The 24,848-nt window shown below is 59.8% G+C and overlaps 1 protein-coding gene across 3 annotated transcripts; it reads left to right on the top strand.

The window, feature by feature from the left end:
* The first annotated feature begins 271 nt into the window (after positions 1 to 271).
* On the top strand, positions 272 to 22,073 carry KLHL22 (kelch like family member 22). Of its 3 annotated transcripts, none has more exons than XM_070385707.1 (7): positions 272 to 605; positions 7,983 to 8,248; positions 13,213 to 13,378; positions 13,652 to 14,370; positions 15,993 to 16,185; positions 19,175 to 19,408; positions 21,249 to 22,073. In XM_070385707.1, the coding sequence occupies exons 2-7, from the start codon at positions 8,022 to 8,024 to the stop codon at positions 21,612 to 21,614; spliced, it is 1,905 nt and encodes a 634-aa protein (XP_070241808.1). In that variant the 5' UTR covers positions 272 to 605; positions 7,983 to 8,021; the 3' UTR covers positions 21,615 to 22,073. The 3 variants fall into 3 exon arrangements, with proteins under 3 accessions (XP_070241808.1, XP_070241807.1, XP_070241806.1); XM_070385706.1 differs by having other exon boundaries at positions 272 to 715; XM_070385705.1 differs by lacking the exon at positions 272 to 605 and adding an exon at positions 5,520 to 5,622.
* The last annotated feature ends 2,775 nt before the right edge of the window (positions 22,074 to 24,848 follow it).

Raw genomic sequence — 24,848 nt, 5'->3', positions numbered from 1 at the left:
TCCCCTTGACATCTCATGTAGCAACCTTCCAGCCAGCAACCCCTCACTCTGGCCCTAGCTCTCTTTGCTGTACTCAGAGGTGAACCGGAGCCCTCCCCCACTGAGAGCCCCCAAGGACGGCAGTAGTCTTCCTGAGTAGTCTTTCTTACTGTTTCGACGGGTGTCAGAATAATATTTTCTTTACCAGCGTGGGAAAGCGAGGTGCAACATTTGCATTTCCTGAGTATTACTGTCATTGAACTCGACTTCCTTTGTTTATACCCGCTGGGACTTCCTCTTCTGTGAGCTTCCAGTAAAGACCCTTTATCATTTTTCACATTGGTTGACTTTCTAATTATTAACTTTTAAAAGTTCTTATTTAAAAAAAAAAGTCCCTGGAGTGCTTAAAGGTCCATCTGCCGACGTAGGAGACACCAGTTCGGATCCGGGAAGATCCCATGTGCAGAGGGGCAACTGAGCCCGTGCGCCACCACTGCTAAAGCCTGTGTCCCCCAGAGGACAGCAACAGGAGAAGCCAGCACAGTGAGAAGGCCCCGCAGCACAGCCGGAGAGCGGCCCCGGCTCGCCGCAACTGGAGAAAAGCCTGTGCAGCAAGCAAGACCCAGGTCAGCCGAGAGCAAAGAAATAGCTGGGAAAGAAACTTCCTGATGCATTCTGAATAATTATTTTCAGTTACGTTACAAATGCATTCACTGATGTACGTCGTCATTTGCAGGTCTGTTTTTACTTTCTCTGATGTATATATTTTAAAATACCCATTTATTTATTTGGTCAGGTCTTACTTGTGGCACATGGGCTTGTCCCCCTTGGAGCATGGGCTTCCCTGACTGCGGGGCGCCAGGACTTTGTTGCCCTGATAATAGTCAGGGGTGGAGACCGCGCCCCCTGCATTGGAAGCCAGGCGTCGTAACCACTGGACCTCCAGGGAATTCTCTGGTTTTTGTCCTCTTTTGAGTGTTAACTGCTCACATTCGTTTCCACTTATTTAATGGACTCAATATCATTTCTTATTGTTTTGTGCTTAAAAATTTTTATTTTTGGCTGTGTCGTGCAGCTTGTGGGATCGTGAATTTCCTGGCCAGTGAAATCACCACGTCCTAACCTCTGGGCCTCCAGGGGATTCCCTGGATGAATTTTTTCATAGACTCTTCGCCACTTGCTGCCAATGTCTTCGCCAGTCTCAACTGTTTTTCGCTTGTTTAGGATGGCTGTGATCAAACTGCTCTGCAGACAAGCACAGTGGTGCTCTCCTTTAAGGTCCTTTCCGCTGGGCGGAGACTTCAGCCTACACTAGCCTGCTACCTAGGGTCTCTGCTCCTGGCCTCTCTCTCCTTCAGCTCCCCCTTCTTGTTCTTCCTCTGCTGAGCGCCAGCCCTGTTCTGCAGAAGTGCAGCCATGGAGGAGCAGACAGAGCTCGGACCCTCGGGGAACAGAGGGTTCGCTCGGCAGCTGACACGTCCCTGGGAGGGCACCAGGTTATCTTGCCCGCCCCTCCCTGAGGCCTCCCCCGCCCTGCCCCTCCTCTCCTGCGGACGTTCTGTGGCGGGGACCACTAACTCGAGCCGGCTGTATTTTGAGATAACGGTCCCTCCAGCTCAGAGAAGACGGGGGCGTGTCCTCTCCCCACAGTCCCCGGCCAGTGCCCCCGCCTTGCTCCGGGCCTCCTGTCCTCACTCACCCTACCGCTCCCCACCCGCCAGCTCCTCTCTCCTACCCAGGAGGTGTCCTCCTCCAGCCTCTCTCTTCTTCTGTAGAACCATCAGAGGCCTTCTCCTCCTTTCACAGCTCAGTCACTGCAGGCTGACTGCTGCTACCCTTGGGAGAGGACTCCCTCTTCCAGCCCCATTGGGCCTCTGCGGTCACCCCCTCCCTACCCCTCTGGGTGCCCTTGGAAAACCAGTGTGCTCTGCACTCGGCTCACCTTCCTTTCCCCATTCCTGTCCTGGCTCGGTGTATCACCTCCAGAAGGGCATGACTCCCCCAGAAAGACTCTCAGCTGGACATCTGCGGCCTCCTCACCGTCCTGGGCCCCTGGAGGGCTTTGTCTTTCCCTAAACCTACTCCTGCTCCGGTCTCTTTGTGATGAGGGGAGCTCGGCTGTCCCCTACCATGACTTGGGCTGACCCTTCCTCACGCATCACTCCCCTCTACAGGTACTGGGGAACCTGCCTCCTCCCCAGGTCCCAGCCGCTTCCCTGCTGCCCCTCCAGGCCAGTCTCTGCAACATGAGCTGGCATCAGCCTGCCCAGGCTGACCCAGGCTGGAGGGCCAGGTCTGGTCTCCAAGTTTCCTTTCATGCTTAGAAATTCCTGGCGGCCGGCCGACCACTTGCTAGACTGGATCTGCGGACACAGTCTTCAAACTGGAATGCTGTCTCTGCTCCCCGCAAAGTCCTCATCTGGTACACAGCTGTGTGGCCACCACCTCCCAAAAGTCCTCCTGGATGGCCTCTCCCACTGAGAACATCAGCTCCTGGGAGGGCCCTGTCTACTCATCTTGTTTGGAGCCTCACGCAGTGGGGTGCGTGGCCAGGACAGTGCTTCTCTGCTTACTTCCTCCCTCATCCACAGTTGCCTGCCCCCCCACCCCAATCTTTTCAACCTTGAGCTATCCCAGCTCTGTCCTCCCCTCAGAGCTCTCCATCCTCCAGACACGGCCTTTGCCCTTGAGCCTCCCAGGATAGGGTCCTCTGCGGGGCGGCGGAGAAAAAGGAACACAGGAGCCTCTTGTTGGAGTGCGAGGACCCGGCTGCAGGCTGGCAAGCAGATTTACTCTCAGTTCACTTCAGTCGCTCAGTCGTGTCCAACTCTCTGCAACCTCGTGGACTGTAGCACGCCAGGCCTCCCTGTCCATCACCAAATCCCAGAGCTTGCTCAAACTCATGTCCATTGAGTTGATGATGCCATCCAACCATCTTATCCTCTGTCATCCCCCTTCTCTTCCTGCCTTCAATCTTTCCCAGCATCAGGTTCTTTTCCAATGAGTCACTTCTTCGTATCAGGTGGCCAAAGTATTGGAGCTTCAGCTTCAGCATCAGTCCTTCCAATGAATATTCAGGACTGATTTCCTTTAGGGTTGACTGGTTTGATCTTCTTGCAGTCCAAGGGACTCTCAAGAGTCTTCTCCAACACCACTGTTCAAAAGCATCAATTTTTGGCAATCAGCTTTCTTTATACTCCCAACTCTCACATCCATACATGACTACTGGAAAAACCATAGATTTGACTAGAAGGACCTTTGTTAGCAAAGTAACGTCTCTGCTTTTTAATATGCTGTCTAGGTTGGTCATAACTTTTCTTCCAAAGAACAAGCGTCTTTCAATTTCATGGCTGCAGTCACCATCTGCAGTGATTTTGGAGCCCCCCAAAATAGTCTGACACTGTTTCCACTGTTTCTCCATCTATTTGCCATGAAGTGATGGGACCAGATGCCATGATCTTTGTTTTCTGAATGTTGAGTTTTAAGCCAACTTTTTCACTCTCCTCTTTCACTTTCATCAAGAGGTTCTTAAGTTCCTCTTCACTGTCTGCCATAAAAGTGGTGTCATCTGCATATCTGAGGTTATTGATATTTCTCCCGGCAATCTTGATTTCAGCTTATGTTTCTTCCAGCCCAGCATTTCTCACGATGTATTCTGCATAGAAGTTAAATAAGCAGGGTGACAATATATAGCCTTGACATACTCCTTTTCCTATTTGGAACCAGTCTGTTGTTCCATGTCCAGTTCTAACTGTTGCTTCCTGACCTGCATACAGGTCTCTCCTGCATACATGCCTCTCAAGAGGCAGGTCAGGTAGTCTGGTATTCCCATCTCTTTAAGAATTTTCCACAGTTTATTGTGATCCATACAGTTAAAGGCTTTGGCATAGTCAATAAAGCAGAAGTAGATGTTTTTCTGGAACTCTCTTGCTTTTTTAATGATGCAATGGATGTTGGCAATTTGATCTCTGGTTTCTCTGCCTTCTCTAAATCTAGCTTGAACATCTGGAAATTCACGGTTCATGTACTGTTGAAGTCTGGCTTGAAGAATTTTGAGCATTAATTTGCTAGCGTGTGAGATGAGTGCAATTGTGTGGTAGTTTGAGCATTCTTTTGCATTCCCCTTCTTTGGGATTGGAATGAAAACTGACCTTTTCCAGTCCTGTGGCCACTGCTGAGTTTTCCAAATTTGCTGGCATATTGAGTGCAGCACTTTCACAGTATCATCTTTCAGGATTTGAAATAGCTCAACTGGAATTCCATCACCTCCACTAGCTTTGTTCGTAATGATGCTTCCTAAGACCCAGTTGATTTCGCATTCCAGGATGTTTGGCTCTAAGTGAATGATCACACCATCGTGATTATCTGGATTGTGAAGATCTTTTTTGTATAGTTTCTCTGTGTATTCTTGCCACCTCTTCTTAATATCTTCTGCTTCTGTTAGGTCCATACCATTTTTGTCCTTTATTGAGCCCATCTCTGCATGAATGTTCCCTTGGTATCTCTAATTTTCTTGAAGAGATCTCTAGTCTTTCCCATTCTATTGTTTTCCTCTATTTCTTTGCATTGATCACTGAGGAAGGCTTTCTTATCTCTCCCTATAGTCTTTGAAACTCTGCATTCAAACGGGTATATATTTTCTTTTCTCCTTTGCTTTTCACTTCTCTTCTTTTCATAGGTATTTGTAAGGCCTCCTCAGACAACCATTTTGCCTTTTTGCATTTCTTTTTCTTGGGGATGGTCTTGATCCCTGCCTCCTGTACAATGTCACGAACCTCCACCCATAGTTCATCAGGCACTCTATCTGTCCGATCTATTCCCTTATATCCATTTGTAACTTCCACTGTATAATCATAAGGGATTTGATTTAGGTCAAAACTGAATGATCTAGTGGTTTCCCTACTTTCTTCAATTTAAGTCAGAATTTGGCAACAAGGCAACATGATGTGAGCCACAGTCAGCTCCCGGTCTTGTTTTTGCTGACTGTATAGAGCTTCTCCGTGTTTGGCTGCAAAGAATATAATCAATCTGATTTCGGTGTTGACCATCTGGTGATGTCCATGTGTAGAGTCTTCTCTTGTGTTGCTGGAAGAGGGTGTTTGCTATGACCAGGGCGTTCTCTTGGCAAAACTGTACTAGCCTTTGCCCTGCTTCATTTTATACTCCAAGGCCAAGTTTGCCTGTTACGCCAGGTATTTCTTGACTTCCTAGATTGACTCTAGAATCTTGGTAAACAGGAAAACACCTGTTCACACTGGCGGTGATTATGTCCCCGCCAGCATCCAGCAGGCGGCGGGAGACTCAGGGGACCTCGAGGGAGGGACAGAGAGGAAGAAGGAGGGAACGGATTTACAGGGCGCCACCCCTTGCCAGACGCATTCCTTCACGTCCTCATTGTTTGCTGGGTCTGCCGCGCCGGGCGAGGAGGTAGGGAACCGAGAACCGCGCGGAGACTCTGCAGCACGGGTCCTCCGCCTCTGTGCGGGCCCCCAACCACGCCGTGGCCCCGCCCCTCCACAGCCCCGGCCCCGCCTCCCGCCCCGCGTCGTCACGGCGCCTGCGCGGCGTGCCCACGTGACGCCCGAGGCCCGCCCCTCCCTGCCCCGCCCCCGCGAGTGCGGCCTCAGCTTGCGGCGGCGCCAGGTGAGCGACGGTCGCGGGCCGGCGGGCGTTTCGGTGCGCGGGGCCGGGTTCGGACCCCGGGCACGGAGCGGACGCGCGGGCGCTGTCGCGGGCAGGCGGGGGCGCCGGCCCGGAGCACACTGAGGCGGAGAGGGGGCGGCGGCCCGAGGCGAGCCGCAGCCTGACGTGGCGGGGGCGGCGGGCGGGACCCCCGGGCGCGGCGGGCCCTGGGGGCGCCGACGAGCGGGCCCTGGGCGGGCCTGTCGCCCCCCGCGTCTTTCGGGGCCGCCTCCTGGCGCTTCGCTGGCTGCCCTGCAACAGGCGGCCTATTGGACGCCGTCTCCCCCGACGCGACCTTGGACCCCGGCCCGCCCGCGTCGGCCCGCACGCGCAGCGCGGATGGAACCGGACGGCGCTGGAAGCCATGCTGTCAGCGCGACGCCTCGGCCCAGAGGGCCGGCCGCCTCTCTGCCCGCCGCGGGCCCAGCGCCTGTTCCCGGGCGCCTCCCTGCCCCGCGGCCGCGACGCCCCAGAGCGCTTCCCCCGTCCGCGCCGCGGGTCCCCCCCCCCCCCGGGGACTGGGACCCCTTTCCCTTTGTTGCAGACCTTGCCTCGTGCAGACGCTGACTGGGGCCCTGCAGAAGACTGGGGTGCCTCCTCAGTAAAGGGTGTCGTCGGACATTTCTTCAGAGATGTTCCGACCCTGTCCTCCATGAGTTTACGGAAATGCGTGTTAGCGTCCTTGAGTTTGTACCTGCTTGGGGCGTGAAGCCTCCTTTCTCCTCCCTCGCAGGACTGCACACAGGGCCTTGCTGTGTGATGACTGGGATCGTTACGGGTTGAGGGTATACTGAGTCTAAGGGAGGGCTTCACTGAAGGTGCCAGAAAGTGAGCTCCCAGGGTAAACAAACTTTATTTCAGAAAAACAGGCGTGGGAAGGCAGTCCTAAAGGATGTGCCTCGTTCCACTTTCTTATTTTTTGAAATTTCGTCAGTTACCAAAACAAAGTTAGCCTGTGAAATGCTGTTTTTTTAATCTGTTAAGTCAGCAAAGATTAAAAAGAAACGCTATTGGTGTCCTACACACTGATTGGAATCTGGTTCTCTCACTTTGCTGGTGGGAGAATAAATTGGTACACCCTCTATGGAAGGCACTTTGGCAGTATTTATTGAAAGGTCCTCTACTCAGTCAAACTAAGATAACCAGCAGCTCTGTATTCAGTAAATGCTCCTCACTTAGCGACCACAGACACTGCAAATCTCTGATTTTCAGTGCAAAACTTAGCACCAGCAAACAATTGGCAGAAACCCAAACATCCCTCTGAAAAGGACTGGTTAAATAAAGTAGGATTACCCATACAGTGGACTGTGGGAGGGATGTAAGGTGAAGGTGTAACATCTACTAAGACGGGGAATTCAGTTTTACAGCTTTGCCTGCAAATGCATCGATGCTGCCCGGAAGGGTGGGGGAAGTAGAATACTTGCCTCTGAGAGACAGTCTGGTTGGGGACCTAAGTGGGAAGGAAATTTAAGCTTCATCATATACTTTTTTGTTTATTGTAGAATCTCTTTCTCATTTTTTCTTTCAAAGGTCCAGTAGGGGGTTGAAGAAGCAGCACATTAGGGGAGGGGATCATGGAGGAACGAGAGGTGGGGAAGGCAGATGTTCGTGGCCTGCAGCACGTGGCCCGCTGGCTGGCGGTCCTGTGGCCTGAAGGGTGCACAGCTTGATCCCCCAGCTTGGTGCAGGACGGATTGGCTGCCCCTTGACCGAAGCAGCAAGCTGTCCCTAGTCACTTCTGGTTGGCTCAGCATTCAGGATCTTAGTTTCCCAACCAGGGATCTGTCCCACCCTCCGTCCAGTGGAATCATGGAGTTCTAATCACGGGATCTTCTAGGAGGCCCCTGGTGTTTTTTTTTTTTTTTGCGTCCATTCCTGCGTTGGGAACCCAGTGTTCTTTCGCAACAGGAGAGAGGAAGAGCCCTTGAGAACTGGTCTGCGCTGGTCCTCGTGTTTGTCCTCTGGGGATTTTAGAATGCCCCGAGGGACTGGCTGTCTTTAGTCCCCTTTCCTTGGCTGAGGGGCCTCACGCTGAGGTTCACCACACGGGGTCCACCGGCTGGGTTCCCATGGGTTGGTCCATCTCTAGAACCTTCTGTCTCACAGCCATGCTAAAGGAAATGAAATAGGAAGGAGGGTCTTAGTTGTGAAGGAACACAGGTCGGGAGGAAGGAGGCCCCAAGTCTGGACCCTGGTAGGGAAGAGGGTGCTAGAGGCTTGAACCTCCGGGGAAAGCACCGGTGAGCGCGAGGGAGGCCCCAGAGCAGCGCAGCCAGCCCTGCGTGGCCCCCAGGCTCAACGCTTGCCCCGTGTCTTGCCAGCTGACAGCCGCGGAGCTGAGGTTGGGAGCCGTGGTCAGGATGGCGGAAGAGCAGGAGTTCGCCCGTCTCTGCAAGTTGCCCACGCAGCCCTCCCACCCGCACTGCGTCAGCAGCACCTACCGGAGCGCCCAGCACTCCCAGGCGCTGCTCCGGGGGCTGCTGGCCCTGCGGGACAGCGGCATCCTCTTCGATGTGGTCCTGGTGGTGGAGGGGAAGCAGCTCGAGGCCCACCGCATCCTGCTGGCCGCCTCCTGCGACTACTTCCGGTCAGTAGGCGCGCGTTCTCTGTTCTTGTTTGAAAGGTGGTGTCCGATACTGTATTTTCCAGAATGAATTTTCTAGCAGTAAGTGACAGTATCTTAGTGTGGTACAGATTTTCTTTCTACTTTACTCTGGCTCCCTGTCATTTCATTTTAAAGAACATTCAGGCCCTTGGAAATGTTGAGAAGAATGTTCCAAAGAGCTGGACGCCTGTTGTTCCCACTGGGCCACACTGGCTCTCGCTGCCTCTGTAACCACCACCTTTTTCAAGACCTTATGAGGCTTTGTGCCTTCATCTCAGCCGCACGCACTGTTCTTGTAACACTGTCAGGAAGCCCACTCGCGCCCCGGCTCCTCTGGGGACTCCCGTGAGGACTGAGGCGGGCGGCCAGCACTGCGCACACATCGTCCACATAGCCCCTGCGCACACATCGTCCACATAGCCGCGTTCATACGCTTACCCGGCCGGCCGCCTTCTGCTCACACCTCCTCATACCGCGGGTGCTGTGACCCCCTGAGTTTCTCAGTCTCCTGCGTGAGGCTTGCCCAGCACCGGGCACACTGGGCAGAGTGGATGCCTCCACCCCGACTTGACCCAGCGAGGGGCGGCCCCCCTGCCGCCACGGTGAACAGGGCTCTGGGCCTGAGACCCTTTGCTCCGGCTCTATCCCGTCGGGTCCTTGTCTTTTCAAGGCTCAGCTATAGTTCTCGTCTTTGGATTTTAGAAGCTAATGAGCAAAATGTTTCTTTATGGTGTAAGTGCAGCCTGTTCTCCAGAAGGAGGGTATGGAGAGGGCGACCCAGTGGTGGCTGGCGCCTTAGGGCAGGCGTGTCCAGGGACAGCAGCGTCCCTTTGGTTCATGGGCGTTTACTCTTCACAAGCTTTGAGATCCCAGGCAGCGGCCGGGGTAGGGTGGCCAGGGGCCCCCTCAGGGAGGTCTCAGAGCCCAGAAGGTCTGGCACTGGGGTCCCCCCGGCTCAGGGCCTCCTGGCCGCACCCTCGAAAGCCCTCCACGTGGAACTCCTCTCCCCACATCGACTGTCTGTCCCAGTCACGGCCCTTTTCCTGCAGGCCGGGGGCGGGCGCCGCCTCTCCTGCCTGCAGGAGGCCTCCTGTGTCTCCCGCGTCCTCCAGGAGCCGTTCTCGGCCCTTGGCAGCTGGCCCTGGGCGGGCTTCTGCTGGGAGGCGTTCTCTTCTCTGGCCTGGTCACTGTGCAGGCTGACACCCTCTCCCCCTGGGACCAGGGAGAGCCCAGACTTATCTCTGATAAACACGTGTGAAATGATGATTCCCAAGGTTCAGCGGGTTTTTTTCTTTATTATTCATTTTGCTTATTAACTCAGGTTGAAATGACGCAGTGAGACTGGGAAAGGTCTCTGACGCGAGTGAGGGTGAAGCGAAGGCCTTTGGAGTCTGTGGGCCCATAGCTGGGCCCCGCAGGGGACATCCTGTGGGGTGTCTGCCAGGCTCTCGGCGACGTGCAGCTGGGGCTGACAGCCCCCTGGTCTGCTCTGTGGTGTCAGCCAACACGGGAAGCTGAGTTATTCATGAATCAGAGTGTGAAACCCTCCGTGAGGCCCGGGCTCCTGGGGCAACAGACCCCCGTCCCTGGGCCTTGCTCGCAGAAGGGCAGCTGGTCCCTGTTAGGGAGCCTCTCCTCTGATGCAAGGCGCTTACCAGCCTGAGCTGGCGCGTAGGCCTCTCCAGACAGGCGAGGGGCGCGGAGTCGTGTCCAGCGCCCATGCCCGCCGCTGAATCACTGTCTGGATGGGAAACCGTGGCGCGCGCGGCTGTGCCCCTGCCCCCCGCCACGCTCACCCAGTCTTCAGCCTCCACACAGTGGCTCCTGCAAAGCCCATCTCAGACTTCTCAGCCCCAAACCGCTGATCCTCGAAGCTGCTCTGTTGTGCTTTGTTGGGTTCCAGGGTGTCGCTAACCCTCGGCCCTGCCCTCCGGAGGTCCCCCAGAGCTGCTTTGTTGGTGGAGAGCTGTCCCGTCTGTCTAGACAGATGGTCTCTGAGAGGAAGGGGAGAGTTGGGTTCTTCTGCTTTACCCCAGTTTGTTTGTAAATCTAAAGTTTGGCACAAATTCATTAAACCATGCAAACTGTCCTGAACTGAGATGAGACTTCTTTATTTTTGTTATACTTTTGGTTGGGAAATACTGAGGTGCTTGGATTCGAGGTGTTGGTTTTAGGCTCCCATGGAGGGTTGTGACATCATACGTGTGGCAGATAAGTGTTTTCTCCGGCTGAAACGTCTGGATTCCGGGACACACCTGGTCTCAAGGGTATGGAGGAGGTGTCTGGGCTGGAGGGAGCTCCCCGCCTCCTCAGGGCCGAGGCAGCCAGTGGCGCCCGGTGCTGTCTGGTTGGGGCCTCCCGGCGGCGGGCACAGGCCGCGGTCTCTTTGTGGTCTGTGCTGCCGGTTGTCAGGCATGTCCGACTCTTGGTGACCCCGTGGACAGCAGCACGCCAGGCCTCCTGTCCATCACCAACTCCCGGGGCTTGCTCAAACTCATGCGCTTCGAGTCAGTGATGCCATATTATCCCCTGTCGTACCCTTGTCCTCCCGCCTTCAACCTTTCCCAGCATCAGGGTCTTTTTCGATGAGTCACTTCTTCACATCAGGTGGCCAAAGTATTGGAGCTTCAGCATCAGTCCTTGGAGTGAATACTGAGGGCTGATCTCCTTGAGGATGGATTGCTTGGATCTCTTGCGTCCGCGGGACTCGCAAGCGTGCTGTCTGTGTCCTCCACTTACATGGTCATTCCCCGCCTGCTGGACACTTGGTGAACGTGTCTCTCTCTTTTTTTTAAATTGTGATTTCTAGAAAACCTAAAGCTTGACCATTGTGACCATTTTCAGCGTGCAGCTCAGTAGTGCTCATTACATCCACTCTGGCGCAATCTCCGGAACCGGTCCACGTTGTGAAAAGGATCCTGTAGCCGTGAAACAGTTCCCATGGCTCTCCTCCCAGCCCGGGTGGCCGCCTGGTATGGCCACCTTGTGCTTCTGTCTCCACGACTGCTCTCGGGACCTCACATGAATGGAATCAGGCAGTACTTGTCCTTTGAAGACTGGCTGCTTTGGCCGAACGCCGTGTCCCCAAGGCTCCTCCGGGCTGTGGCGGGTGTCGATCATCCTCTTCTGCTGAAGCACGCGCTGCGGTTTGTCGCACTGCAGTTTGCCCGTTTCGTCGACGGACACCGGTCGTTCCCATCTCTTGGTTCTCGTGAGGCAAGCTGCTGTGAGCGTGGGGCGCAGAAGTCTCTCGGAGGCCCTGCTTTCAGTTCTGTGGGGTATGCACTCAGACGCGGAATTGCTGGAACATTCTGTAATTCTGTGTGTTATGTCTTGAGGAACCCCCAAACTGTCTTCTGCAGCTGCACTAGTTTACATTCACACCAGCGATGCACAGAGGCTCCAGCTTCTTTAAGTTGAGGAGATAAGAGTCTAAAAGGAAGTGGGCGAAGCACCTGCACTCTTTGGAAGAGAAAGTGAAAACAGCTGCTAAACCCGCGACCCAAGCCTCTGTCCGCTGCCAGGTTTCTCCCTCGCCCCCTGGCGGCTGGAGCCAGCGTCCTCTCCCTCTGCTTCTAGGGGTGTCCAGGGCAGGCCCCCCGCTCCCGGTGGGGCTTCGTGACAGGCTGTGGCAGAGGCATCCAGGCGCGAGCACGTGGGGCACCCTTTGACCCAGCGGTGGCTCTCCTGGAACTGGTCCTGGTGTTCCCAGCAGCCCCTGGGGCAGAGCCGCCCATCGGGTAAACGACAGGAGACGAGAGGAGCCCGGGCCCAGCACGCGGCTGCGTCCTTTGGCACCTTTGCCCAGGGGCAGCCCTGTGGGTGCGGATAATCCAGGCTGTTTCCAAGATGCCCTGTGAAGGCGAAGCTGGGTGCGGATCCAGGCGTGGGCCCTGCCTCGGCATGGTGCCGCCCTGGGAGGGCAGCTGGGGGCCGGAGCTGAGGGCGGCCGGAGCGTTTCACCCTTTCATATCCTCTCAGTCTTGTGAGTCTGCGTGTGTGCGTGCGTGTGTCGAAATGGAACATGGCCACTCTGGCAGCGTGTTGCTGTCCCGTTTCAGCCCCAAGGCTTCCCTGACCACCGCCGCTTCCTCTAGCCCCTGACTGACCCCGCAGCCGGGACGTTAAAAGGTGCCTGCTCTGTAGGGGCCGGGGCGGGCTCCTGCTGACCTCTTGCCCCTGGGTCCCAGCTACCCTTGGTCAGCCCCAGATCGGGTCTCCCCTCCGGATCCCCAGGCCTGCTGGGCCTCCTGCCCCCGCTGTAGCCTCTCCACCCTGCCCCATGGAGCCTGGAGTCTGAGGTCCCTAGGTCAAACCTGGGATCAGTTCCCCGACGGCACCTCCATTTCCTGGTGTCCGTCCAGACCCGACCCTGCCTAGCAGCATGTGGCCCAGGCTCCCTCCCCCACAGCGGCCAGCCTGCAGGGTCATCCTGGCCCTGGTCCTGGGCGCCCTCCACCTCCACGGCCTCCTCAGGGAGGGGCCCCTCGGGCTGGCCGCTCCTCCGGCAGACACCCCGTCTCAGTCCTGGACAGCAATTCCACACCCGGCAACGCCCTGTCCTCTGTCGTCCTCCGGCTTTAGCTCCGCGCTCAGGGGTCTTCCGCTTGGCTTCATTGTGGAGTCGCCCCGTGACCGGGTCTCGGTGCTGAGTAGCCGCAGGGCGGGGGATGCTGAGTGGAGGACATTGACTTTTCCCATTCACCTCTCCCGCTGAGCCCCGGGAATCACACGGGTGGACGCAGCAGAAAGCCCGCTGGCCCCACGCCCGGGGGCGCACGTGCAGGTCCTAGGCTGTGTGAGATGGAGGTTTCCAGAATGGTCCCAAGCTTGGTCAGGAGCTGTGGGTGCCTCCATGGGATGGCTCAGGGTACGAGCCAGCCTCGGCCTGCCCCTCCGGCAGCGCCGTGGGCGTCACCCAGCCATGCCCCGTCTTCCCTGCGCAGGGGCATGTTCGCTGGGGGGCTGAAGGAGATGGAGCAGGAGGAGGTCCTGATCCATGGCGTGTCCTACAACGCCATGTGCCAGATCCTGCACTTCATCTACACGTCCGAGCTGGAGCTCAGCCTGAGCAACGTCCAGGAGACACTGGTTGCCGCCTGCCAGCTTCAGGTGAGGCTCCGGCCTGAGGTGGGGAGCCCTCCCTTCACCCCTGCCACCCGGCTCTGTTTTGGGTTTAACTCGCTGGGCTTCTCTGCAGTGTTGATTCTAAAGCGAGTCTTGCCGGGTATGACGCTTCCGAGTGTGCGGCCCACCGCCTCCTGGTGGTGGTGCCAGTGACTGTTGGGGGCTTGTCCCCCATGTGCTGGCCCTCCAAGGTGCCCCAGGGATGGGGTACCAGGCCTGGACACCTGGCCTGGGCTTGACGGCCCGCTCTGTCCACAGATCCCGGAGATTATCCACTTCTGCTGTGACTTCCTCACGCCCTGGGTGGACGAGGACAACATCCTTGATGTCTACCGGCTGGCCGAGCTCTTCGACCTGAGCCGCCTGACCGAGCAGCTAGACGCTTACATCCTCAAGAACTTCGTGGCCTTCTCGAGGACTGACAAGTACCGCCAGCTGCCCCTGGAGAAGGTCTACGCCCTCCTGAGCAGCAACCGACTGGAGGTGTCCTGCGAGACGGAGGTGTACGAGGGCGCCCTGCTCTACCACTACCCGCCGGAGCAGGTGCAGGCCGACCGGCTCCCGCTGCACGAGCCGCCCAAGCTCCTGGAGACCGTGCGCTTCCCCCTCATGGAGGCCGAGGTCCTACAGCGGCTGCACGACAAGCTGGAGCCCAGCCCGCTGAGGGACACCGTGGCCGAAGCGCTCATGTACCACCGGAACGAGAGCCTGCAGCCCAGTCTGCAGGGCCCACAGACCGAGCTGCGCTCGGACTTCCAGTGCGTCGTGGGCTTCGGGGGCATCCACTCCACGCCGTCCACTGTCCTCAGCGACCAGGCCAAGTACCTGAACCCGCTGCTGGGAGAGTGGAAGCACTTCACCGCGTCCCTGGCGCCCCGCATGTCCAACCAGGGTATCGCGGTGCTCAACAACTTCGTGTACCTCATCGGAGGGGATAACAATGTGCAGGGCTTCCGCGCTGAGTCCCGCTGCTGGAGGTAGGGGCCCCGGGCCGGGGGCTCCCTGTGGCGTTGGATCCTCCCACTCATGTCTCCTCTCCTGGGAAACCCACGCCCCCTCCCCAGGCACCGCCACCATCTGGCGGGTGCGGGGCTGCAGAGAGTGCCGTGGCAGGAAGGGAGGGTCCGGGCCTGGGAGCACAGCCACCCTGGCACCCTCTGCCCTTGCAGCCCGGCCCAGCTTCCCTCTCCTGTGCCCTTAGCTCCACTCTGCTAGCTGCACAGCCTCCTTGGAAGGTGGCTGCCTGTCAGCCCGCTCCCCCAGCACACAGTCCTCAGCCCAGGGGCAGGGCAGGCCCACAAGCCCCAGCGCATCTCAGGCCATATCCCTTCACCGCCAGCTCTGCTGTCAGCCGTGTGCTGGGCGCGAGGTCCAGAGCAGGCCGTGCTTTCTGTCTGTGAGGCTGGGATCTTCTGAGCCTGTTCCTTTGGGCCAGAGCAGGGGAAGTGGGGCAGGCCCCCCGGCCTCCGCTCCTGGAGGCTTCCAGGCTGGTTTCCACATCTGGGGCCTCTGGGAAGCTTCCCCCTGTACAAGTGGACAGGCGGCAGGGCAGATACAGGTTGCTGGCTGCCTCAGGCAGCTGTGAGCTGGTGCCAGCCTTGCTCAGGGGCAGGTCTGGCCAGCCACACCCCACGGATGGACCCCGGGCCAGGAGGAGACAGCCACACCGGCCTTCAGCCTCCCCTGCTGTCCCTGCCCCAGGACCCAGGGGAGATCCAGAGCTTGGCACACTCTGTGGTTAGATGGGAAGTGGGTACTCAGTTCAGAAAAGAGGAAACCATGTCTCATGCCTTCGCGCCCCCCCTCCGGCTGGGCCTCCACCTGGCAGGGCCAGTTCTCAATGCAAGCTCAGTTCTTAAAGGCGGCCCCCAGGGGCCCTCCGAGGCCCCGCCCTCCCCTCCGAGGCCCCGCCCTTCTCCCCGGCACAGGCTGACAGCCGCTGTGCTCCCTTTGGCCTGTTCCTGACTTGCAGTGGAAGGAGGCCCTGGGTGCCAGGACTAAGGGCCGTGATGTCCACTCAGTGAGTGACTGGCTCCACCACTGACAGGCTCACTCGGCCTGGTCTTTCCTAAGCACACCGAGTGTGATCTGCCCCGAGCCAGGTTCCCTGGGGCGCAGGACCACAGACGTGGGCCACAGTGCTTTAAGGGCCTCATCACACTTGTCGACCCCGCGGCCCCTCGTGGTAGCTTCTCTTGGCAGGCAGCATCACCCCACTGGGCGCGGAGCCGAGGGAACAAAGCTGAGGCCCAGATTCACTCAACCCGGCTCTGTGGTCTTCCTGGTTGGCAGGGAGGGGCCGCGTAGGGAAGAAGCAACTGCCGAGTGCATTTCACTTGTGTTTGGGGCAAAGGCTTAAAAATGGGGTGTCTGGCTGGAGGCCGTTGTGCCCAGGTGTCCAGTCAACAGACCATAATTGGGGGCCTCCCTGAGCACAGAGCCGTGGGGACCTTGGAGTGAGACGGTGAGATGGAGGTGCTATAGGAACAGCCATCGGGCAGCTCGGGGTGGTCAGCGAGGGTCTGGAAGCTGTGCCCTCCAGGCTGTGGGGGCGTGTTGGGGGACGGGCCTGCTAACGTGCTCTTCCCTGTCCCGCAAGGTACGACCCGAGGCACAACCGCTGGTTCCAGATCCAGCCGCTGCAGCAGGAGCACGCGGACCTGTGCGTGTGCGTCGTGGGCGGCTACATTTACGCGGTGGCGGGCCGCGACTACCACAACGATCTGACCGCCGTGGAGCGCTACGACCCCGCCACCAACTCCTGGGCCTACGTGGCCCCGCTCAAGAGGGAGGTAAGGAAGCCCCCCGAGGGACCCCTCCCAGGTTCACAGAGTGGAGGCCGGGCCGGGCCCAGGACAAGAGCCCTCTTGTCTCCACAAGCTGTGCCCTGAGCTTGGGTGGGGGCTCCCAGCGGCATTGGGAGAGGCCCCTTCCTGAGTTCCACCCCCTTCTGGGTCTCCTCACCTTGGCCCCCGGCAGCTGCTGTAACCCTACAGTTCAGTGGACGGAAGCCTTCCCCTTGCCTGCCCCTTGGCTCCCCTGAGGTGAGCCGGGCTGTGTCCAGAGGGCCACAGGAGGGACGGGAGAGGCAGGACCCCACAGCCTCAGACCTCCCAGAGGGCAGGCCCTTCACGAAGCCAGAAAGCAGCATTTCGGAAGTGCCGTTTTTCCTGTTTGTGTTTCTGTAAATTGTGTGTCCTGCACAGTGCCTTGTTTTCTTCTAGCTTGAACATGTTAACGTGTTCATCTTACAGAGGTGATGCTTGAAAGGGGTGGCTCTCTGAGCTTAAGAACTTGGGTGCTGAGACCCTGACCCCCAAACCAGACACAGGACCTCAGGGCAAGAGGGGCCCTTGCTGGTCTGTGCTGCACCCCGGGTCGCAGCGTCTGTGAGCACCTCTGGGCACCGGGCAGAGCAGAGGAAGGATGGCCGTGTCCTGCCTGAGGCCTTGGCCAGATGGGCACGCTGCCTCCCTGACCCTTCCCCTCTCCTCCCCTCCACGTCCCGCCCCGCCCCGCCCCGCCCCTCCCTTCCCTGACCCTGTTCCTGCCCTCCCCCCTTCCCCTCCCTTCCCCTCCCCTCCCCCCTTCTCCCTCCTGTCCCCTCTTTACTGCCCCCACCTTGCCCAGCCCCCCAGCTCCCCTCCACAGCCTGTGTGACCCCACAGAAGGCCAGGACTTCCCCCCAGGGCTCTTCCCAGGACGGGGAAGCACCCCGCCCCCCCCCTCCTTGGCCACTTTGGGGAGGAAGCCCTTCTGGAGAGCATTCCCTGCCTGTTCAGGAGAAGGGGGCAGCAGACGCTGGCGGACTCCATCTCCTGCGGAGGGGAGGGAGGAGGGGCTCCAGGGGTTCTTTGTCTGGACGGGAGGCTGTGCTTCTCAGCCTGGCCACGGAGGGGCAGCCTCGGCCTTCAGCCGGCGCTTCTCCCCGGCGGCCGAGGCTCCTCACTTTGGTCTATTCCTTCAGCAGCCCTGGGGATCCGGTGGTGGCAGTGACTGAGCCTAGCGGGAGAGAGTGCTCTCGGTCACTGCACAGATGCGGAAAGGGAGTCGGGCCGAGCCCAGCGGTGCTCGATGAGGGCCTCACTGGACTGTGTGTGGGGGCGGGGAGGTGTCAGTGAGACCACGTCCAGGAAAGATGGCAGCCATTGAGAGAAACAGAAAGAACCTTCCAGGCTGGGAGGAGGAGGCGGAGCAAGGGGAGTGCGTGTGTAGAGAGGGAGCAGGCTCTGTCCCGTGGGTGGTCCAGGCGTGGGCTGTGGGAGGGACATGACAGATGTGAGCCACTGGGCACAGCCGGTTGGCAGCCAGGCTTTGGGAGGCCAGACCGGAGATGGAGATGTGTGAGTGCAGGGCCGTGCTGGCCGGGGTTAGCTCTGATCGGCTCGGGGACACTGCCAGGCTAGGGGGCCCGCGGGTCTGCAGAGGTGGTCGTACAGCCCCTGCAGGGGCCTTCAGGATTTCCGCAGGGCCCATGGCAGGGCGGGCCCACACTCCCACCTGTCTCAGGGTCCTTCCCACTTCCTCTTGCTCAGTACTACCTGGAACTCTGGATGTGTATGTAAAACTCGGAAAACTCAAAAGGTTGAGATAGATGACAACCCAGCAAGGGATCTGGGGACCTTGATCCGAGTGAAAATGAAAAGACAACATGTCAAGTTTTGTGGCATGCCAGCTGAAGCTGTGCTGAGAGGGAAATTTGTAGCACTGAAAGCATTCATTAGGGAGGAAAAAAAATCTCAATGAGTAATCTAAACCCTTCGCTCAGGAATCTAGAAAAGTAAGAGCAGAGTGAGCCCAAAGCAAGCAGAAGAAGCAACAGAATAAACACCAGAGCAGAACTCAGCAAAGCGGAAGGAAAAACTTAGAGAAAAATCAGTGAGACAACCAGGTCTTCACAAGATGAATGAAAGGGACAGACCTCTAGGAAGCCTGAGGAAGAAAGCAGAAACAATTAAAAGTATCAAGAGCGCTGGGGGCAGGGGGGTGCGTTACTAAAACCCTGTCAGAAGGAAAAACAGGAGTCCTCAGAAGCGCAAGCGCTAGAGCCCCACGGGACTAAGCAGACCATCTGAATGGCCCGAGCCTGCTAAGGAAATGACGTCCAGGCCCAGGTAGTTTAACTGGAGAATCTCACCGAACTTTTAAAGAAAATACCGATTCTTTTTTTCCAGAAAATGTTAGAGGGAGAGTACTTCTCATTTCACCTTAGGAAGTTGTTATTAAATTGATACCAAAACCATACAAGACAGCAGCCTCTCCCCCCCAAAAAAGAGCGAGTGTGTCATACATACAGTCACATGTGAATATTCATAACTAAATACTAGCAAATGCCCCTCTCTCCTTCCAAAAGAAATTCATGACCAAATAGAGTCGATGACAAAGACTGGTTCCATACTCGAAATTTAAGCGGTGTGATTCACCATATTTAAAATCGCAGGATCATATCGGAGCAGGAAAAGGAGCTGATAACAGGCCTGGAGGGTTGGCGGGCATGGGGGTCTGGAGGCTTCTGTGAAGATGGGGCTGTGATGGTTTCCTCTGGGTCCCGTGCAGATGTCTGCTTGCGGGGGGGCGGCGGTGCGGAAAGAGGGGTTGCGGCTCCCCTCGGGGAAGCGCAGCATCGCCTCTGGGCCCTGGAGTCATCTTCCGTGGGGAAGGTGGGGGACCGGAGGGGGCGTCCAGGGAGGATGCGGGCAGATGGCGAGGAGGAGTCGGGGGTCCTCGCGGCGGGCCCCTGGCCTCCTGGCGCGCGCGCACACGCCGGTGCTCCGGCCGCAGGTGTACGCCCACGCGGGCGCCGCGCTGGACGGGAAGATGTACGTCACCTGCGGCCGCCGCGGGGAGGACTACCTGAAGGAGACCCACTGCTACGAGCCGGGGAGCGACACCTGGCACACGCTGGCTGACGGCCCGGTGCGGCGGGCCTGGCACGGCATGGCCACCCTCCTGGACAAGCTGTACGTGATCGGGGGCAGCAACAATGACGCGGGCTACCGGAGAGACGTGCACCAGGTGAGCGGGCCGCCTCCCTCGGGTGTCAGTGAGGGGCCGGCCATGGCGGTAAGCGGGGTGCGGGGGAGGCGTGGGACATATGCCCGTTTGCTAGTTCCCTAGAGCCCAACGGAGCAGCTAGGTTTCCCATGGCCCCCCGCGCCCACCTCCTCCCCGCACTTGGCACCCCCACCACAGGGTGGCGTCCTTACAGCGGATAACCCGCTGGCCTGGGGTCACTCCTGGGGGTGCACACTCGGGGTTGAGACAAATGGCACGTGTCTACCACTAGGGTGTCACAGAGAAGAGTGTCACCTGTGTCCACTATTATTAAAAGCTTTAATTATAAAGTTAGTATAACCACATTGCAGAACTCTGGGAAAATGGAGAAAGGGGATAAGAATTCCTGAAACCTGGCCCCCGGCCCAGAGTGCTAGCCCTCCTGCACATCCACCCGCCCGGCCGGCTCCTGGCGCCTGTGGGTGTGCCCTCTCGTTTCAGGGCCGCCCCACCCCACCCAGTGGCTGTGCAGAGTCCATCAGACCGCTGACGCTGGGGTTGGCCAAGTGGTGGCCGTTTCAGGTAACAGTCGAAGCAGCGCTTGCTCTGTGGAGCTCTTCGGGTATCTTGGGTCATCTCCTGAGGTGAGAGCCGTGGTCCTCGAAATGTGGCTCCCGGGCCAGCAGTACCCACATCAGGAGAGAACTCAGCAGGAATGCAGGTTCCCTGGCTCTCAGCCCGCCTAGCTGGATGTTCCCGGATGGGACACTCCAGCGCTGAGAGCCACGAGGCTCCAGCGTTTCATTTCCTATTGCAGCTGGGACGGACTGCCACAAACGCAGCGACGTAAACCCGCAGGAGCGTGTGCTGACCGTCTGTGGCTCGACAGTCCAGGGGTGTTTCCTCGGCAGAGCCCAGGGAGGGTCAGCGTCCTGTCTCCCGGGGTGTCAGCAGAGCTCAGCCCCTGCGGTAGGGCCAGGTCCTGCTCCTCGCCGCTGTGAGCTGAAGCCCTTATTGGCTTCTGGAAGCCTCTGGGCTGGCCGCTCGGGCCCCTTCCTCTTCCAAGCTGGCAGCTCCTCTCCCATTTTGGGCCTTCACACGTCCCCTGCTGCTTCCAAGGGCTGTGCAATTAGGGGTCCCACGAAGATCCAGGGTCGCCCGTCCGCCTGTGTCCATGTCCCTGCGCTTACCGGCCCGCAGAGGCCGGCTCGGGCCCCCGGCGGCCAGGCCTCCTTGCAGCAGGAGGGGCAGAGCTGGCGTCTGCGTGGCTCGGCGCAGCTGTGCACGTTGCCGCCCTGACTGGCCAGGTGGGTGCCCGGCCGGCGCCTTTTCTTCCCCAGTGGCCGCTCATTAGCGGCTGACGGTTTGTCCCTGAGGTTGTTTTGCAATTCTTGGATCACTAGTAGGTTGGACATTTCCCCCGGTTCCCACGTTTACTATTTAGGGTAGCTTTGAAGACGATTTTTTTTCTCTTTTTTGGCCACACCGCATGTCCTGTGGGATCTTAGCTCCCTGACCAGGGATTGAACCTGGGGCCCCGGCAGGGAAAGTGCGAGTCCTTACCACTGGACCGCCGGGTACTTCCCAAGAGAGTGTTGGTGGTCATCATGACTCAGTAAGCCCGTCTCTTCTCTTCTTTTTATCTGCATCTTCCCCAGTGCTCTGTGCACTTGGCTTCTGAGTTTCAGCTTCAGCTGTGGAGGGGAGTGAGCCAGCACCCCCAGGCCAAAGGGGAGACACCCGCGGGCCTGGGGCCACAGGCCGACTGAGGGGCTGGGGAGGTGGCGCAGAGCGGCAGCCGGTCGGAGCCTGCCCTCTGAGGGTCCCCCAGCTCCCTGAGAGCCCGCACCTTGCCTTGCAGGTGGCCTGCTACAGCTGCAGATCCGGGCAGTGGTCCTCCGTCTGCCCACTCCCGGCCGGGCATGGGGAGCCGGGCATCGCTGTGCTCGACAGCAGGATCTACGTGCTGGGCGGCCGCTCACACAACCGCGGCAGCCGCACGGGCTATGTGCACATCTACGACGCAGGCAGGGACCGCTGGGAGGAGGGGCCGCAGCTGGACAACTCCATCTCAGGCCTGGCTGCCTGCGTGCTCACCCTGCCGAGGTCCCTGCTGCTCGAGCCCCCCCGGGGGACCCCTGACCGCAGCCAGGCCGACCCAGACTTCGCGTCCGAGGTGATGAGTGTGTCTGACTGGGAGGAGTTCGACAACTCCAGTGAGGACTAGAATCCCAGGGGTGTGGGGGGGTGGGAGATCCCAGGCGTCACCCACCCCGCCCATCGGCAGGTAGGCAGGTGTTTTGGGGGCTTGCAGACCTGTGGCAGGAACCCTTTGGGAAGGGCTTGGTCCCCTGAAAGTCCCCAGGCCCTCTCCTCCTCAGCAGACGTGGCTGGGGACCGGCGCACCACCCGCCGTCCCAGTCCCTGTTGGGCTGAGAGGGCGCCTTCTCTCAAGGGAGTTGGGGATGGGCCCCCGCAAGGGGCCCGGGGCACACCCCGCCTCCCGCGGGCAGGAATGGTGCAGGCTGGGCCCATCACCAGCCCAGCAGCTCCTGGGATGGGAGTGGGAGCAGAGAGCCAGCCAGGGGCCCGAGGCTGGTTGTGATAACAGGGTCTTGCAGCCGGGCCTTCCGGCCCCGTGTTGTTAATAAATGAAATAAAGCACCTCCCACGAGGCGCGTTGCTCTCCTTTGGCCTGGGCCTCACTTCCACTCTCAGCTCCGGGGGCGTGGCTTCTGGGGGGGAGCCCATCCCCGGCTGGACGGTGTCACCAGGACACCTGTCCCTGTCTGCTGACCCTGGCTGGAGCATCTCCCGCTGTGAACCTCTCCTGTGAACCAAGGTTCCAGTGGCCGTCTTGGTGCCAAGGAAAGCCCAGCACCTGGGGAGGGAGGGCGGGAGAGCTTCGGGGGGCGCCTGTCTCCTACATCTGAGTGCGTCGTGTGGAGGGACCTCTGCATTTCCTCCAGGTAAGCTTCAAAGACCCTCCTGAGTGGGTGGGACCCGCAGGCGGGGGTTCCAATGCCATTTTCCGCACTGTCCAGCCTGCAGCAGAACACCGCCCGCTCCTATGGGGTCCTCTTACCCACCCCTGCAGAATCCCACTGCTGTGGGTCTTTGGCTCTGTCCCCGCGCCTCACCCCACATGACATCACGTGCTTAACTCTTCAGGCAGCGAGCCCGGCGTTGACCCTGGTGGTCCTTTCCCATGGGACAGGACGGCCACTTTGCCAGGGTCATTCTCTGCCTCCCAAGGGTGAGGTGTGGGACCATGAGCTCGGAATGGGGACCCCCGTTTCTGTCTCTGCCACCACCCTGCAGGCCAGGGTCACAGTCCCTACAGACCTTGGAGGTTTCTGTGAAGGAGAAGGGTTAAGACGTCTGCCCCGCCCCAGAGTGTCCGGGCCTGCCGCAGCTGTCTCCCCAGCCAGGCACCAAGGCCTGGCTTTGCGAGAGGCCTCTGATCCGCAGGGGATGAAGGAGGGTCTGTGAGGCCCCCAGGGCATGGGGCAGGGTAGACATGAGCCCCGGAAGGGTTCCTAAGACATGGGCTGCAGCCGGGCCCTGCCGCGGACCAGCGCAGCATTGGCCCACGGCCAGCAGCCTGCCCAGGCAGCCCTTGCCAGCTGGGCAGGCTCTCCGGCTGCACTCGAGCCTCCACGGCACCCTCTCCCTTCAGAGTCGGCCTTCTCCGGGAGCCACCCCCGCCAGGCCCAGGCTCTGGGCCTCCACCTGGCCTGGGTGCTGGCCAGTCGTATGGGTGCGTCCTCATTTTGGTATCCACCTGGCACAGGCCAGGCAGATGGACAGTCCCCCACTCCGCCTGTACCCAGGCTCCCGGCGGGGGCATGGGTGGGGCCAGGAAACTCACCATCAGGCACGAGGTGGGCCTGAGACAAGGCTGGGGACGGTCCTGTCCTGCGGGCAGCAGACACAGGTGGCACACGGCCAGGGGCGGGTAGAGAGTTGCATTCAGACAGTCCTGAGGTGCCCATCACAGAGCTGGGGTCTGAAGGAGCTCTGGGGCTGGAGGGGGCACGGAGGTGATGGCGTCTGAGGTTCCCGTCCGTGAACCCAGTCCAGCTGGGCGACACCTCTAGAGCCAGGAGCAGGGCCGACAGAGCAGCCGCATGGACCTCTGCTGGCCACCGTGTAGGGCGGCCAACGGGGGTTCCGTGGGAGGGGCCGGGGCCCTGGGAGATCGGGCCGTGGCCTGCAGGGCTGCCCGGAAGTGGTTGGCCTGTTGACTTGCCCCAGAGAAGTGTTTGCGTTTGTGACCACACGAGTGCGACTTCCCTGCCACCCTGCCCGCGGCTGCCCCCATCCTGCACCAGCGGGGCTGACGGAGGGGGCCCCAAACCCCCGGGGCTCCCTCCCACCCTGTCTGTTGCCAGCCCAGCAGTGCCCACAGCCTCGGGCCTGTCGGGGCCTTTGACCAGGCCCCCTCCTCCCTGATGGACCCCCATATGACTGAGGCAGGAGCCCTCCTTGGGGAGCCCGCACATAGCCCACCCCCTACCCTGGCCCTGCCTCCGGCTCTGAGGTCCCCAGAGGCCCAGCCCAGCTCTGCTGGGAGCTGGCCGCCCCCCTGCCCTCTCCTACCTAGGCCTGCCGCCCTCCCCACTCCTTGGGCCTGGAGCTGGGTCTGACCCCTCTGCTCCCCTCTTCCTCCAGGTCCCCAGGCCCCACACACACCCTTTCTCTGCGGCCCCTGCCCCACTCTGGATTTAGGATCCTTGGGCCTCCGGGCCTGGCTCCACCTTCTGGATCTTTCCCTCTGGGACCAACGGCCTCTCAAGCAGAATCCCTCTCCCAGGCCCCTCGCGCACCTTCTCACCTTGACAAGGGCTTGCAGGCAGGGGATGCATCCCCGACTGTCCCCGCCGCTGCCCCTGCAGCCTCTGCCACCTGCCTTTACCTCCAGGATCTCTCAGAGCCGGTGCGGGGCCGTTCTACTGCGGGCAGCGCTCCCGTCTGTCCCTACGGGGGCCCCTGCGCCCAGGCCTCTGGTCCATACCCAGCCTATCCAAGGCCTCAAGCGTCGGGCGCCGCCGTCTCTGCAGGCTTTGACTGCGCCCGTTGGGAAGGCGCTGACCACATCGCCGGGCGCGGGAGGGCCTCGCCGCGGGAGCGGAGGCCGGCTTGAGGCCTTGACCTGCGGTCCCGAGGCGCCGCTGGCCAGGGGGCTTTGGTGCGCAGCGCCTGGCGCCCACCCTCCTCCCGCCGCCCCGGGGCCGGGCCTCGTCGGGAGCGCGCAGGGGCCGCTTCTCGGGTGGGTGTCTGGGGAGGGAAGGAAAGGCGCGGCGGCCGGGGGTTCCGCCGGCGGGCCCCTTCCAAGTTCGCCCCAAGTTTGCGCGCGGCCGCCTGGGGGCGGGGGCCGCGCGGAGGGGCGGCTGCGCGGCCGGAGGGTGGGGTCTGGCGCGCGGGGCGGGCGCTGCCGCCTGGCCGGCCGCGGCTGGCC

Source organism: Bos mutus, chromosome 17, assembly GCF_027580195.1.
Source record: "Bos mutus isolate GX-2022 chromosome 17, NWIPB_WYAK_1.1, whole genome shotgun sequence".
NCBI lineage: Eukaryota > Metazoa > Chordata > Mammalia > Artiodactyla > Bovidae > Bos > Bos mutus.
Note: the sequence above shows the minus strand (reverse complement) of the source record. Positions and strands in the feature narration are given on the sequence as shown.